A 15,892-nucleotide genomic window follows, 5' to 3' on the forward strand; every position below is an offset into this window, starting at 1 on the left:
TTAAACAGTAATGGGAAACATTACTCTCGGTCGTAATTTGAACAAATTGAATTGCTTTGTTGGCAGCGCAGCTTGGATCTCCGCAGTGGAATTATTTGCTATTGCAATTTTATGTATTACAATTAATTTTCTATGCGGCCGCACATTTTTCATTTCATTATTCCAGCTGGAAATTCACATAAAACAAAAACAAACAGCACAAAACTTTTCTATTCAATTGTTGCACATCCTTTTTTCCGACATATTTACAATTTTTTGTTGTTAGTCCGGAGGGTGAAAATGAGCAGAAACATTTTAATTTATGTTAAGCGCGTTTATTAAGTGGTTGTTGCAGTGGTTGTGTATCCATGATATACATTTACTAGCTGGTGGCTTTTAATTAATATTTGCGCGCAATATCTGAACTGTTTAGGAAATAGATGCGGGCAAAGAGCAAATTATTTATGGTCAGCTCGTGTTTTTATTAAATGTTTGCGGTTGCATGTTGCATCTGCAACAAAAGCAGAGCGGAACGGAAGCGTACAAAGTATCTGCAAGCTTCGCCTAATGGCCCTTGGCGATGGCCATGCAAATCTATCTCTAAAAATTGATGACGCATGCAGCGGGCGAGGTTGGAAATAGACCATAATAAATCATCTGGACCCTTGCTAAGCGCTCCAGGCTAATGCACTTAGAAAAATATACTATAATCTTGGTAGTACTTTTGGTAAAGTTTTTTCTCAAAAGAAGACCAAACTTCCTTATTCCCTAGTATTTTATCATTCGGCATTTAAAACCTTTGCTTGCATTTCCCCTCAGGTTCAGTACAAAACAAAAAATTAAAATTTTTTTTTATCAAAATGCTAGTAAACTTTTAAATTTAACGAATTTACAGACGCCATTTTTATTTGGCTTCACAAAGGTATAAAAATATTGGTAAAAATCGTGTTACCATATTTTTTTCTGAGTGCAAAACTGGGAAAAAGTAGAGTGATTGCTCCTGAAAGTGGCCAAGGCAAATGAGTTTTTGATATTATCAAAAGACGAAATGCATTGACAAGGACGACGGGCGATGAAGATCTCCCAACTAATCCTCCACCGCAGCTAAATTCCCCCGCCATGAGTTGCCTATAAAAAAAACATCTCAGCTTCAGCTGGAGTTTCCAGAGGGTAGATGTAGATGGTATTATATAAGCGTCGTGTGGCTTTCGCAATTTCCGTTGCATATTTGCAGGCGCCGCAAATTTATGAACAGCTTTATATATCGACGACATCACACCCCCGCAAAAAGCAAAACAATGCTGGAATCTGATTGGAACTGCGAATAGGAAGGGACCTCCTGCCAAATTTCGCAATTTGTATGAAAATGAAAATGTTTTGTCATTTCGCATTCAATGATTTAAAATTCCTGTCGCATGCGTTTTTGGCGAGCTTTCCATGTTTATATTTGCCATTAAAGGCAGCAAGCCAAATAACTTCATCGAATGGCCCTTTAAAAAATTGCATTTAATATGTATTAATGGCACCAGCACCAAAGCAGCGGCATTATCCTCATCAGCATCCCAAATCGAATGTGTATAATAAAATATTAAGATTGAGAAAGACATAAGGCGTGTCATTGTGACTTAGCCGAAGGGCGACATATTAATGCAGGAAAAAAATGAGTACGTAATAAGCAGCAATACCAATTTTGGATCATCTAACCAGGCTACATAAAAATAAATTCATCTCAAGGACAGAAAATCATGCGTACAATTTGTATATTTAAAGTTAGAAAATATATTTTATATTTTTATATATATATTTTCTATAGAGTATAGAGTCTAGAGTAGATATAAAAATGTACTTAACAAAATATTTATTCTTTGAATTAAAAATAAAAAAGCCTCAAAATAAGTCAGAAATGTTAAGAAAATATGGCATGTTTATACGAATGAAATGGTAGATTTAATCCTGAATAAATACAAAACTCAATCTTTTTAATTATTCAGTCCCATTTGAATAGAAGTCAGATAATGGTTGTTAACAGAAAGACTCTTAGTATTCAACCGACATCGGTTTCTCCTCTGAGCCAAACCCTCCTTCATCACGAAATCCTCAGCCCAATTAACCATTTAAAAGCGTATCGAACTCCTTCATTAGCAAACATTGCCCAATTTCTACCCTCGTCGCAAATATTTCATTTATATGCCATAAATACTTGTATGAAACTTTCAACGCGACATGAAAATTAAACGAAATGGCCGGCCCATCCCCCACAAATACGATTTCCTACATCCTAAAATTGTTTGTCTTTACGGGTAGCAAATAAAAATTCTGCTTTAACGCATGAAATCACACAAAGATACTAAAAATTTGAACATGCAAGTTTATGTTGGACAAACGGCATGGAGTCTGCGGCAGGGATAAAATGTCCTCTAAATGGGCGGAAGTGGGTGGTGCGTGGGCAGAGGTGGCGGGTCGCACAGACAGCGCACACATGCATACCAAACAGCAACAATAGTAAACAAAGCGCCACAGTTTATGACGCAGTAGGCCAACGTCCCCCCAGCCTCATAAATATAAAAATTAGTTGCCGGTCAGTTAGCAAGTGGGCGGTGGGCGTTGGGCGGGGTCGCCTCGGTCCGTTTCGCTTCGGTTTCGACTGGAAGGCCACGATGGCCACCCACAATTAATTAATTAGTTCAGTTGACAAAAATTGCGGTGTTGCCCGATGGGCGGAGGTCGAAGGGCAGTGAGCTGGGATGGGGCGTGGCAGGGTCCTGTGGCTAGCCCGGCATGTGCCTGTGATTGGACTGGCTTACCCAGGAGCTGTTTCACGAGAGTATGTGTTGGCGAGTGACTAAATGGCTGGCAATCTAATTATGTTCATGCGTAACTTGAACTGTCAAAAGAAATAACTATTGGGTGGCTAAATATGGAATATGTAATTTAATAGCTTACATTGCAGAGATTTATAGTCTAGCAAGAAGCTGTGTGCTTCGCACCAATATTTTATAAATATTTTTTTTTCTTTATATCTCAGTCAAGTTTTCTGAGGCAAAATACTTGAATGTAACTCAACTATAATTAAATTTGATTTATAAAAAATTACCTTACGTAGAAATACTAAACACACAAAAAAATCAAAAGGTCTGATTTAATTTGAAATCACTAAAAGTGATGCTTTTGCAATTGACCAAATATATCTAAACCTAGAATTGTTTACCAATTCTTTCCGCATAAACCTACGGCTCATGGTCATGTGAGTGTGTGGCCATATTTTTGCACATGTGTGAGTGTAACTGTTTTGGGCCACTCGTCCTTTGTGGGTGTCATTTCAGTTTCAAGGGTCGTGGGGCTGCCGGCGGTCAACTGTTTTCATAAGCGTAGCAAATATTTTCACAAGGCCAATTAGTGGGCAGCCCCCAGTTGACCGCATCTGCTGAGAGTTTTCCCGCCCCTTGAGCCCCTTGAGCCCCTTGAGCCACCACTAGCCTTTGCCCTTGCATCCTTTTACTCTGCTCCATCCCAAGTCCTTTCGTCCTTTCATCCTTCTTCCGTTTCCGCTCAGCACAGTTATAAAATTAATAAAAAGCACCCAAACTTTCCTGCTAGTTTCTGGTCTTTTTTGCTAACCTAAACCTAAACAGCTGATCACATTCTGGTTTTTGTCAACGGCTTTTCCGTGTGACGCAACATACTTGCGAACAAAAGTGAAAAAGTGAAAAAGGCAAAAGCAATAAAGTTTTCAATTGTTTCTTTCGCACTCCATGCAATAGTTTTCTCCGGCTTCTTCCTCTTATTTTAGTTTTTACAGAAAGTTTTTTTAACTGGCGCTGACTTTAAGTGCAATTCAGTGCCGAGGACAAGGAAAAAAAAACCTCAAATGAAAAAAAATAATGCTATAAACTTTTTCCAACTTGCCGCTGACTTTTCCACTGTTCTATTCTGTTTTGCGGCTGCCACATTCGTTTTGTTCTCGCCAGTTTAAAAACGCATTGCCAAATGTGTCACACAGAAGTTATTGTTCGTGTTGTGCTTTTCCCCCTGGTCCTTTACCGTTATTTCGCCTGACACAATGCAAGTGCCGTTATTTCAGAGGTAGAGAGTGAGGGTTGCGGTTGCTTTGTCTCCTGCATTGCACATTTTGCACTTGACACGAACGAGAAGGAACGGGATGGATGGCAGCCATGAGTCGAACGGTACTTGGTGGGTCAGTGCCCACCTCTCCCTCCCACACCCACTCCCAGTCCCAGTCCCACTTCCTCTCACTCTCGCATTCATTTTTCCCAGGTGATGCCGCACAAAGGACTCAAAAACAAACTGTTAAAAATGCAACTAGGTTGAGTGTCTTAATGCGTGGCTAAACGCCGGCATTCAGGTGCTTTCCATTTTACAAAGTATTCATTTTGGATGAAATGTTTTTCGGGTGGCAAAGGATGTGAAAGGTGCGTCCTCTGACCTTCTGTTTACCATTCAGTAGTGTGGCTTATTTGTTCACTATACAATGTAAAAGGTTCTTCAATCATAGAGCGAGCCACTTCCTTTTATTCTAATAAATGTGTAACATATATACGGGAAAACAAGAAAAATAGTCAATAAGTCAAAAAGTAAACTTAATGGAAGGAAGGACAATATTCCTTTTTCTAATCTAAAATTAAACCTAAACTACATAGATTACCACAACATTTGTAAAATTGAATTTTTAACTAAAAATTATTCTCTTTAAATAAAGTGTGAATTATGTCTTGTGCAGCAGTATGTTATTTATTGTGCTTATTTTTAAAATAGATTGCCTTTTTTAATTTAGTTTTAAGTTAGTCGAAAATGTATATAGTTAGAAAAAACTAATAAAATCTTAAGTTATGCTTACGTGAATATTAACTCTTGTTACTTTGTTTAGTATTTAAAAAAATTAATTATTACGACCAGTATGTGTTAATTCCTGTCCAACACAGAGTGTATGTAACAAGCAAAATCTGTCCATCACCTTCAGATTGCTTTTCAAAAGAGAGCTTAATAGAATTCGTTTCCCCAATTCTTTGGCTTTTTAAGCCGAACTGACGTTAACAAGCTGGACTCACACCGGGCCATCGATACGGGGTCCCGTGACGGATTAATTTTTAATGAGCCAGTTAGTTAGAAATTAATGAGGCAGAGCGCAACAAACCGCCCACCGGGCGACCACCCCTCCTCCTCCCACTCCCCCTCCCCCCGGAAGCGGTCCCACGTGCCTCCCCGATAAATCATCATTGCCAAAAGCCAACGGCAACAGACACACTGAAATACAATTGCAATTTCCCGTGTCCAGCGCTTTCCTTTCTGGCCTTCTTGCCCTAAATCCTGACAAATGAGCGAAATTTCATAGCTCAAAGGATATTAACGTGTATTAGCACGAGACGAAGGCGAATGCATTAAGTCAACTAACTGTGGTAAATAGAGGGGAATCAACTGGACGACGATCCTTTGAGGGCACGTTGCACGCAGCATCAAATTTGCTGCTTCATTTATAAGGATTACTGCCCCGAAACAGTAAAAACTCATAACAAAATTACTTGCAAGAAATGCAACAAGCTCAACTATAAGCTATACTATATACTACCACCCCCAATCTGAGGGTAGGAAACTCGCACTGTGGGTGAATGTAATTCTGGGTGGGTGACTGGACAACTGGATGGGTTTGTCCTCATTGCCTGGCAAACAAGAAATATGCATTAGTTTGCCAGTTGTACTCCATGATTACAAGTTTTTATGCAGCACTTCTCGAGGGTTGACTCTAAGAGGCTTTGAAAAGTCGGCAAAATCTATATTATAGCGGTTGGTGGTAATCAATCAAAATATTTATGTGAAAAGCTGTAAGCGATAGACTTTTCAGGCTTATAAATGAGCTTTATTAATTAAGAATTAATCAACATATTACTTTAAAAAGATTTTTAATTGTGTCTTAAGAAGTTAAGACACTTGTTTTTGCTATTTCAACATTGAAGTTTATATAGAGTTCAAATCTGACAGGTGACTAAGCCATTTCCCCTGGAAACATTTTGAAAAAGTCATCTTTGCCGACACCAAATTACTTTTAGTAGCTGCAGCTATTTTTTGAACCATTTAACAATATAAGAGGTGAATGTGAGCGTAACTCCATTCGGAATACTGAAAGTAGCTGCTTGTCAGGTGTTGTTCGCTTTTCCCATTTGTGGTAGCGCCATTAAAGTCAGCCAAGATGTCAGAACACGACGATGACGCTCCCAAGTTATTATAATTTAAGTCGAGTCTCAAACGACTGGAGGAGTTTCGCTTTCTTCGCTTCGCCTTTATTGTTTCCTTTCATGGAGTTTTGTGAGATGTTATTTGAAAATTCGTCGCTGTTTGTGTGCTGTTTGCCGTCGTCGTTTGTTGTTTACTGGCGCAAGACAGCCACAAGAACAACAGAGTGTTGGGGCCAGAACAACTCAACAGCTTGGCTTACAACGGAAACGGCAACAAGCAACATCAGCAGCAACTGCGTGCTATATGCCTTTTTAACTTGATTTAATGAGTGCAGGGAAAGACATCAACAAGAAAAATGAAATAACTGTCATTGAGGACATGAGAAAGGGAGCCCAGATGGGGGATAGACAATGTTTCTCCGTTTCTCAGCCGAGTTCTGATGAGTTGAGCTGTTGGAGTGCGAGGCTGCGCTACTTAACTGGCAAGCCAGCGAAGGGTCTGTCCCTTCTGAGTCCCGAGTCCTGTCTCCCAAGTCCTGGGTGTGGCAGGGCGCAATTATGCAGCAAATTAACGCTTTATATTTATTAAAAGGAAACCCAAGAAAATGGGCCTGGGCGTGGCCCTCTGAAGAGAGGGATGAATGTGTCCATACGTTGACTGTGAATTTCCTTTGACAGTTGGCAAAAAGAAAAAAAAAACACAGTGGTAAACAGGAAAGTTACCCCACTTGCTAAAAGCCTATCTATCAGTCTCCTTGTTGACGATAGAGGAAATTAAAATCTATGGTTATTGATATTTATGTCGGAGTTAGCAAGAAAGGTGGAGATACCACAAGATACTCTCCAATATCATTTCTTCAACCATTTTAATCAGAAAAAGCGGCAAAAAGTGGACGCAACTACGGTTATGTGTAATATCAAAGGGTGTTATCAACAGACAATGGATTTCATGCTGTCTATGATTAATTGAACATTCGGTAGCCGCCAACTATCTACATGATATCAGAACGGTATATATGTAAGACACTTCTTGTTGTTAATATGTTTCTTGCTAGTTAACAATAAGTTAATAACTTTTTAAGCCTATGCGTAATGTTATGTTATAAGAATCAATTTAAAGTCAAACTTTGTATCAACACTTCGATTAGTCACCCTTAGATTCAGTCTATATTTTTGCGTTTAGTTTACATAGTTCTTATTTATTTAAGGTATTACATAACTGCACAGTTCTACGAGATGACACACAGGCCGCACTCCTCCATTACACAACAGGCGCCCAGCAGCATGCAGCATTCGGCGTCACTGGCTCCTGGAGGGGGTCCTGGCTGATTGTAGCCGGGTTGCTCCACCACCACCACCGGTTGGTTGTACATGGGGGATGGCGTTATCACCTCCACGGGGGGAGGAGGTCCCATCACATTGATCACCTCCACGGGCGGCTGATAGTACGGATCGATCACTTCCACCTGATATCCTGGGTTGTACATCCTCTTGCCTTTGTTTTTTTTTTTTGTGAGGCGATTTTATGAGTGAAAGTGCTAGCTAGTAACTAGTATTTGGCCTTAACTGCTCAACTAAATGAACACCGCTCGGTAACGCGCCTTTAACTGAAACACCGATCGGAAATGGCTGGCGGTTTGGTGGAAATATCTTACTCATTATTATCTAAAGCCGGTAGGCATTTGATCAATGCCCTGCCCTGATTACGAATCTGTGTACACGCAAATAACATTGAAAAAGCACCCACAGTGGGACAATTTTAAATAACTAATACGAAACACAGCCTATTGCCTTTGAAAACGATTTTTCGTTACAATCAGTAAGAAACAGAATAAGAAAATGTTTTTAAGGAAAAACATTGAAAATTGAAAATATTAATATAAAAAGTTATTAATAGTTATTTGTGTTTACTACCCATTGTCATCTTAGTTTGGCACAAGTCGACTTCCGTAAAAGCACAATACTGGCAATTCCTTTTTCATAGGTAAAACCAGTTTTTCCAAGTTTTTCAACAACATAACATAACATTTGTAGCTTTCCACAGAGAACTTGGAAAACAGGTTTAAATCGTTACAGCATTTCCTTAAAAAAAAACTATACTACGAATTTTAATAGTAAAGTATCGAAAAATCAGAACTTTTACCGCGTTCACTTAGATACAAGCACCACGGTTTTCCGGCAGGCGTATCACTTTGCGTATGAGTAATATTGTTTGGGCTTTAGATAAACGTTTGGCCAAGAAAGAGCATGGCCAGAAATTATGTTAAATGAGCAGGCCAACACTAGGAAAAGCACTCGCACTCGTGGTCGCACTCCCTCCCACGCAATATCCCAAATGGGAAACCCTCGTCAAAATATTTGGGGCGAGAACTCTGACGCTGCGGTTGCAATTCAAGCGCCAAGAGTCATAAAATCCTTTATCAAATGAGAGCAGCAGGCACATGGAACCGGAGTTGGCAGCACTCTTGACACATTTTCCGCTTTTATTGGCAAATTGAGAAACATATAAATAATAACTCGGAATGTGAACTAACTTTGAAATGATGTGGTGAGCATTGCCAGCCGAAAAGGATTGCCACTGCTCGGGCGCCATAAAACTACAAATTTTTGTGGCATGTTATTAAATTTGGCTTTTTATTATTATGTGGTCTTTTGGCATTGAGATTTATGTAAGACAATATGTTTCCGGCGGGCCCCTCTCAAAAAAGAAAGCAAAGTGTGAAAGCAGAGCACAGCATTATTTATAACAAATCGTAAAATTTTATTGCACGAAAAAACTGTGTAAATTGTGTGGCCACCATAGACATAGAAAGTTAATTTAACGTATCGCATTAAGTAATCTGAGGTCCATAGTTTGAAGGCATCTCCGTGCCGTCTCCAAATGTTCTTCACATGATGGTGCAACAGCAACAGCAATCGCCACATCCGCAGCAACAGGGGCAGCAAGGGCAGCAACAACAGCCCTTTTCTGGGGGCGGTGGTGGGGGTTGAACGATGACCGTGGTCGCTGGCTGAGGCGCCACTTGCACCACCTCCACTACGCGAGTTCTGTGATCCATTTTGTTATCCAGTAGCTTTGTAGTTTATTTTGTATTAAATGCCGACTTGTTGCACCGCACGCGTTTAGTTTGCCACTGGACATTAAAGACGGATTGTGTTATTATAGCCGCGCTCTCGCCAACTTGATTCTATTACGCTATGAGTCTTATCAGTAGATAAAAGCCACTCTGGAATACTTATCAGTTAACAGCGATTTGTGTGAAATACACAGTGTTTCCATGTGGTCTGAACTTGGTTGTCCAACTAGTTTTATGACATTGGTATAAAAATCCAAAGTTAACTTATTACAAGATTTTGTTGTTAAACTTACACAAAAATGTTGTGGCTTAAATGAACACATTCATTTCGTCATGCATACTAATTGCTAAAGGCTGATAAGGCTACTGATTATTTTATCTACTTTGTTTTATAATGTCTTATCTGCAGTCTTCCAAACTACGTTATTGAGATCTCGAATTACATTTAAAAATAGTTTAAGTTAACCTTAAGCTTGAGCTTACTAGTTTTGAAGGCAATTATTTTAGCCACAGATGTGTGTATTACCTCAGCTATGCCGCTCTATTTGCATTTTAGATTCCATTTAATTTGGAGTTGAATTTCCACTTTAATTACACTTCAGTCTGGTGCACTCATTGCCCCACGAGTTTATCAATTGAATGACTAACATTACACAAACTATCAGGGGGAAAACTTGAAACACGCTAATGTCGCATAATGCCAAATGGGGCAGCTAATTATATATGCCACCTTATCTGAGCACTACAACTATATCCGACGACGCACTTTGCATTCGAAACCAGCCATCCAAGTGGCCCCATCAGCATCAGCAGCCATATCAATTTCGGGGCGAATAGTTCCTCGTTTGCTATCATAATGCGGGGATCTCAATTAAAAATTTCACCCAACACCGCAGCGGGGCGTTACCTTGCTGAAATTAATAAAAATATATATTTTTGAGCGCCCCTCGTGCAATGGCGATGATAATTAGTGTACGTGATTCTATTTACTTCGACTGGGCCCCAAAACTCCGATGGATCCATCCCAGAAGCATCCCCTTTCGGCTGGCAAACGGAAAGGGGTCGCCGGGTCCCTTAAGCCGAGGGAATGTCCTGTGTGTATGGAGGGTGTAATATGATATGCGCGTAAAAAATATAGTACGTGTGTGCGTGACAATGGCAACAACGTGCGGCAGATCCCTAAAAAAGGAATGGGTGGGCAACATCGGTTTGGGGAGACTGGCCTGGCGAAGGCCGGGTGTCAAAAATGAAACTACGCCTGTTTGGAATTTTAAAATAAGCAAATGAGTTTTAGCTTGATGAAAGCAAGCAACAACAACACCAACAGCGGCAGTCGAAGCTGAAGCTGAAGCAACAGAAGAGACCATAAATATTTATAAACTTTTCCCTGTCATATAAATACAGGGTCATTAGTTGGCTTGCATACCTTTCACCTCCTCCTCGAGGATAATAAAAACGAACTAGACGGCAATTTGAATTCCTCTACTCTATAAAAGCAGTCAACTAAGTGAGTTGTTACTTTCCTTCGATTTGAAGAACATAACTAAAGGGTTAATGGGGTTCAAGCTAATTTATTAGTTGGGCCATGGTTTAAAATGTGGAAAATCCAGACATTCTCAGAAATATAGGGTTTTGAAGGTTTCGGTGTATTAAGTTAATATATGAATAAATATTATACATAATTAAGGATTCTTAAAATCAATGAAATTACATTTATCCAGTGTTAATCAATTAACAATCATTTAAAGTTTCAATAAATGAACTTGTTTTTAAAAATGCCGCTAAGAACAAGTTTAAGTTAGGGGATCGTAAAAAGAGACTAGGCACGAAGAAAAGCGATTAGTTTAACTGAGGTCAGGATTAAGCCAATTCGTTTTTTTTACAGAAACAGTTTAAAGTTAGTCGCTATATTTTTTAGGACAATATTACACGATAAAATAAACTATAGGAATAGTTTTAACTTATTTTATAACTATAACTTAAAGACTATAACATTTGTTTAAAAGAGAGAGAAAGTTTCAAATAGAGGCCCTTTAATAGAGTATACGCAGCGTTGACGCCAAGACTAACGGTTAGTTGAACTGAGGTCAGGAGCAAGCCTATCAGCGTTTGTTTCTGTATTACCACACGCACATATAATATATATACACAATACATATAAAAATGATATAGCAAAATGGCGAAAAGTGGCAGTAAAAAATAAAATGCGCTGCCGCAAAAGTGCCATTTGTGGCATAAACACATGCGCGCCAAAAACTTTGATAAGACAAAAGCCGAGCGAGTCCACCGAACCAGGTAGGTTTTTGGTGGTAGGTGGGAGATGGGAGGTAGTGGGTGGTAGGGAGCGAGGTGGCAAGTGGCAGGTGAGGAGGCGAAGGCCGAAAAACTTTGCCAAGTGTGGCGGCATCGGCAAGGCCAGAGTGGAAATGTCCCAAGAATGAACTTCGTCGTTGGCGCGCAGACCGCAGTGTGCCACTAAATGCTGCCACTAAATGTGTGCCAAGTATTATTGCAGGTGCCAGGTGCCTATCTGAGCACACACGTGTGTCTGTGTGTGTGTGTGTGTGCGATTGTGTGTGCCAGCTCTCCGCCGAAATTGCCCAAGGAGCTGCTCCTTGAGGTGTTCACCACGCCAGGACTGGCATAAAATTAGCACAATAAAAACACATAAATGCGGCACAAAAACATGAAAATCCACTTGTTATAATTTAATCGAGTTGATAGAATTTTTACGACACCCTTCTCCAGGTATACGTTTGTGTGTGTCTTGCGCGGAGCTTTGCTTAAAATGTGGGACAAAATAAAAGTTTTAATCACACGTCGCCATTTTATTGCTGGCCATGAAGATAGCAAATGCATTACGAACCTTACTTGGGATAAGCTTTAGTTTAAACGTTAAGTGCACAATACTAAGAAAAAAAATTACTTTGGGTTTATGGACACAGGACAACGCAAATTAATTTAAGGTGAAACAAAAACTATTTTCGGTAAAAGAAAAGACGAAAATTTGTAAATGTTTGCGGTCACCAAAGAATTTTTCTTTTAAGAAAATTTTTATTTTAGCCTTAGTTTTTAACGTAACCACTTTTGAATATCTTTTGCGATTAATATTAAATATATTAAATATTATTTTCCAAGTGTTAATTGACTCTAATTATTTTTGAAGAAAATAAAACATTTGGTAATGCAAAAAATTCAAGTATCAACATTTGTGAAATATTTCAATTCCAAGTGTAAATTTACTCCAAACAATTGGGAAGAAAATAAAATAGTTGATAAAAATGAAAACTACAACTAAGCTGGGGCTTGAACTGCATCTTCGTTATCCGGAGCACTAACCAAGGAGTGGGTGGCCAAGGATTCGGCCTTGCTCTCCCGCCGGGCCTGCAATAGGGTGGCCCGCTTGTTGATCGAGTCCTCCGTGTTGCACATCATGCAGGTCTCGATGAAGAATATCAGTTCCCGAGTTTTGAGGTGTTCGGCGATGGGCAGGGCATCGTCCAGAGCCTCCCTAGTCTGTTCCAACTTGTGCAGAATGGCATTTGCCTTGACTATTTGCACAACGCTGAGAAACTTCCATAGATTGCTATTGCAGTTCTTGCTCTCTATGGATTAATTTCGAAATAATATATATTTTAAGCTTGAGTAAAAATTGTGTGAATATGATTTGTCAATTTTATAATTTATATGTAAAAGATTTCTGTTGCATACCTTTAATAGCCTTGCGAGCGTTGAAAGCACACTCAGAATGTCGTCCTTGATCTAAATACGACTGCGAGATCTGGTGCAACAAATAACACTTTTCGATAGAATATTTGGCAAAAATCATTCGATGTTCCAGGCGTGCAGTTAACCGCCTGTGAAGTTTGGGGACATTCATGGAGCCTGTGTTGCTGTGTTTAACAACCAATTTTAAACTTACTTAGCTCTTAAAGTGGCGGGATCGTTACCCTCAGGCTCCGGTTGTCGATCTCCAAAAGTCAGCGATACGAAATCCTTTATCCGTTCCACTGGCAGACGCAGCAACCTAAGTATGGCGTTACTTCCTTGGGAAGTGAAGCCCTTTGGCACTCGGAGTTGTTCGGACAGAGCCAATGCCATTGTATTGTACACCTCGTTAAGGAACTCAAACTTCCAGCACATCACACGGGCCGTTTTCAATACCACATAGGTGCCCATCAGCTCCTCAACAAATTTGGCCAATTCCTGTGGGATTATTAAACAATTAATTGTTTTCAAAATAAATTTAAAAAATTAAATTAAAAATTCGATTTTAAAAACACAACATTTTTTCAAGTTGATTTTGATCTTGCTAATGTAAAGGAATAAACCAAATATGAAACCCCTTTTCCCCACAACCAAAGGATTTAAAAAAGGGTTAATCCTTTTAAAGGTAAATATGAGTACCGGTTCCCGACTCACCGACACCTTCTTGGCCTTGCGAAGAGCACGAATTCGCTTGAGGGCATGGTTCATGTTCCGATGTGTCTGATACTGTACGCGGAACAGGTAAGCCTCTCGATATCTGTCGGACATGGCCTTATTGTTGTACTTCAGGTAATTGACCAGGTAGAGTGGGCATCGGGATTGCAGCATTTTCTGCAGACAGGAAAACGCAAGGATTAAAATCGACAGCTGGAAACTGCAGGTTGATCCTGACTTACCATAAACTTGCGAACGATCTCGTATTGTTTGCTAGAGAGATTTTGCAGGAAGTAGGACGACTCCTTGCACTGGGGCAGCAGAAGGTTGGGATTCTTGCAGAGCATCTTCATGAAGAGCACGTCGATCCAGGAGTCGTTGATGTACGACTGGTGGTAGATGTTAAAGGCCCTCTTCCTCCGGGCAATCTCCATCGGCGACAGCATCTCTTCCGGGACCTCCGGAATACTCTGTACATCGCACTTGCCCTGCTCCTTCAGAACCTTCCACAGGGGTCGACTGTCAACCCTTTCCTTTTCCTTGATCAGGTCGTGCACAATGTTCACAGTCTTTAGGTTCTTCGTGAAGAAAGCTGACATGGCTTCACCAGTTACATCTTTGATCACTCCATCCACCTAGTTGAAAGATTTAAGACTTAAATAGGATCCAATAAGAAATATGAATGCTAAAATCACAACCAAAGAAGTATTTGCCACTTATTAAAGCTACAAAATATTTAAATGCAAGAAAAGAATCTAACTTCGTCCAGCCCACGTTTATATAGTGATCCTGATTAAGAATAATAACACTATATGGCCGGAAATGTCTTCTTCACTGCGTTGCAAACCTTTAATGGGAACAATTGTTAAATTTAAAACCATACTCAGATCTTTTTCGGTTGTTTTTTATTTTTTTTAAGTGATTATGCTCATTTTTGTACTTAAAACTCACCACCAGTTGACGCTGAACGAAGCTTTTTCTCTTGTTGCCAATAAAAACTCTCATGTTATTGTGCATTTCGGCTTTGCTGTTTTCAAACTGATTCAGTTCGTACAGCACATCACAAATGTCCAGATTGATGATGGCCTTCTCTTCGCCGTCCACCTTAAGAGCGAGCTCTGTAAAAACCCAACAGATTCAAACATAATAAAATCACAAGAACAAAAAACCAATACAATAATTAAAAAAAAAAAAACTAAGTTTGAGAGGCTTATATCACAAATTTTTTAATAAGTGAATTTAGATATTAATATGATAATTGTAAATTATTTTCAATGAAATCTTAGTCCTAATAATATTTTGAAACATTTGTTCACCAGTTGCAACACATCAAAATAAAAACAAAACAAAAAATGACCTTTGGTAGCCATGTAATCCCCTCCAAATACTTACTGGCAGCATCCCGGCTGTCGGCCAGAGCTCCTAGCATCTGGGCAGCCTTCCTCTTGCTCTGACATCGCTTATACAGGGTCATGTGATCCATGGGCTCCAGGGCAAGGGCTTTGTTCAAATAGTGCAACGCGAAGTTCTCCCGGCGGCGACGTGAATAGTAGGTGCCCCAGTCCCTGTAAATATCGTGGAGCACCTCGTCCGACCAGTCTATCTTCATCCATATCGGGACAGCCTCGTCCAAACTCGCCTTTGGCACCTCCACGATAGACGCCATTTTGTCTTGTTTTATTGGTCCCCTAAATTAGCCTATTTTTTAGATAACTAATATTAAAAAATTACCAAATATGAAATGAATAAGACTTACCTGAATCTTATTGTTCTGCGCTGTTAGCGCTGTTAAACTGGGATGTGTGCAAAATATTATTAAAATTGGGATGACAAGTTGTACTACAAATTTAACAAAGGTTAAGACACAAGTGAGTGGTATAGAATGTGATGGAATGAAAGGGTGAAATAGATTTGTTAAAAAAACATAAAATCAAAGGTAAGCTGATTCATTTATTTAACAGGTCATTGTTTCTTTTTTTCCACGAATCATTTAAAAAACGGACCTCAAACATTTTATTTAATATTTTGACAAAAGTTTTCAGCTTTATTTAGCCAACTGTTTGTATACCTGGCCACAACTTATGGGGGCCCCATATTATTACTGTGGGCCTTCGTGTGCGGCAAATGGATGTGGCAAGTGAAGGGGCGTTTCCTCTTCAACTTCGAATTCTGTCACACTTCTAATAAGCGCTTAAAAGCCACGCAAGGCTTTCCAAAACCTGTGAT

At 39.6% G+C, this 15,892-nt stretch overlaps 2 protein-coding genes across 2 annotated transcripts; both read right to left on the minus strand.

The window, feature by feature from the left end:
* Nucleotides 1–7,315: 7,315 nt before the first annotated feature.
* Nucleotides 7,316–7,774, minus strand: LOC128255116 (uncharacterized). The gene has a single exon (XM_052984628.1). The coding sequence runs from the start codon at nt 7,652–7,654 to the stop codon at nt 7,397–7,399; it is 258 nt and encodes an 85-aa protein (XP_052840588.1). The 5' UTR covers nt 7,655–7,774; the 3' UTR covers nt 7,316–7,396.
* Nucleotides 7,775–12,469: 4,695 nt separating this feature from the next.
* LOC128255108 (uncharacterized) lies at nt 12,470–15,579 on the minus strand. Its single transcript, XM_052984616.1, has 8 exons — nt 15,423–15,579; nt 15,059–15,364; nt 14,618–14,784; nt 13,909–14,301; nt 13,667–13,843; nt 13,167–13,450; nt 12,956–13,101; nt 12,470–12,849 (listed from the first exon to the last, which is right to left on the minus strand). The coding sequence occupies exons 2-8, from the start codon at nt 15,330–15,332 to the stop codon at nt 12,539–12,541; spliced, it is 1,752 nt and encodes a 583-aa protein (XP_052840576.1). The 5' UTR covers nt 15,333–15,364; nt 15,423–15,579; the 3' UTR covers nt 12,470–12,538.
* Nucleotides 15,580–15,892: the final 313 nt, after the last annotated feature.

The sequence above is a fragment of the Drosophila gunungcola genome, assembly GCF_025200985.1.
Source record: "Drosophila gunungcola strain Sukarami chromosome 2R unlocalized genomic scaffold, Dgunungcola_SK_2 000006F, whole genome shotgun sequence".
Classification (NCBI taxonomy): Eukaryota; Metazoa; Arthropoda; class Insecta; order Diptera; family Drosophilidae; genus Drosophila; species Drosophila gunungcola.

What these genes read in the sequence shown, in the direction of transcription:
- LOC128255116 (XM_052984628.1), bottom strand. Translation starts at nt 7,654, where the DNA reads ATGTACAACCCAGGATATCAGGTGGAAGTGATCGATCCGTACTATCAG.
- LOC128255108 (XM_052984616.1), bottom strand. Translation starts at nt 15,332, where the DNA reads ATGGCGTCTATCGTGGAGGTGCCAAAGGCGAGTTTGGACGAGGCTGTC. An exon ending in TCGTTCAGCGTCAACTGGTG is followed by an intron (nt 14,302 to 14,617) that starts GTGAGTTTTAAG and finishes TCTTTCAACTAG; the next exon opens with GTGGATGGAGTGATCAAAGA. An exon ending in CCCGCCACTTTAAGAGCTAA is followed by an intron (nt 13,102 to 13,166) that starts GTAAGTTTAAAA and finishes CAAACTTCACAG; the next exon opens with GCGGTTAACTGCACGCCTGG.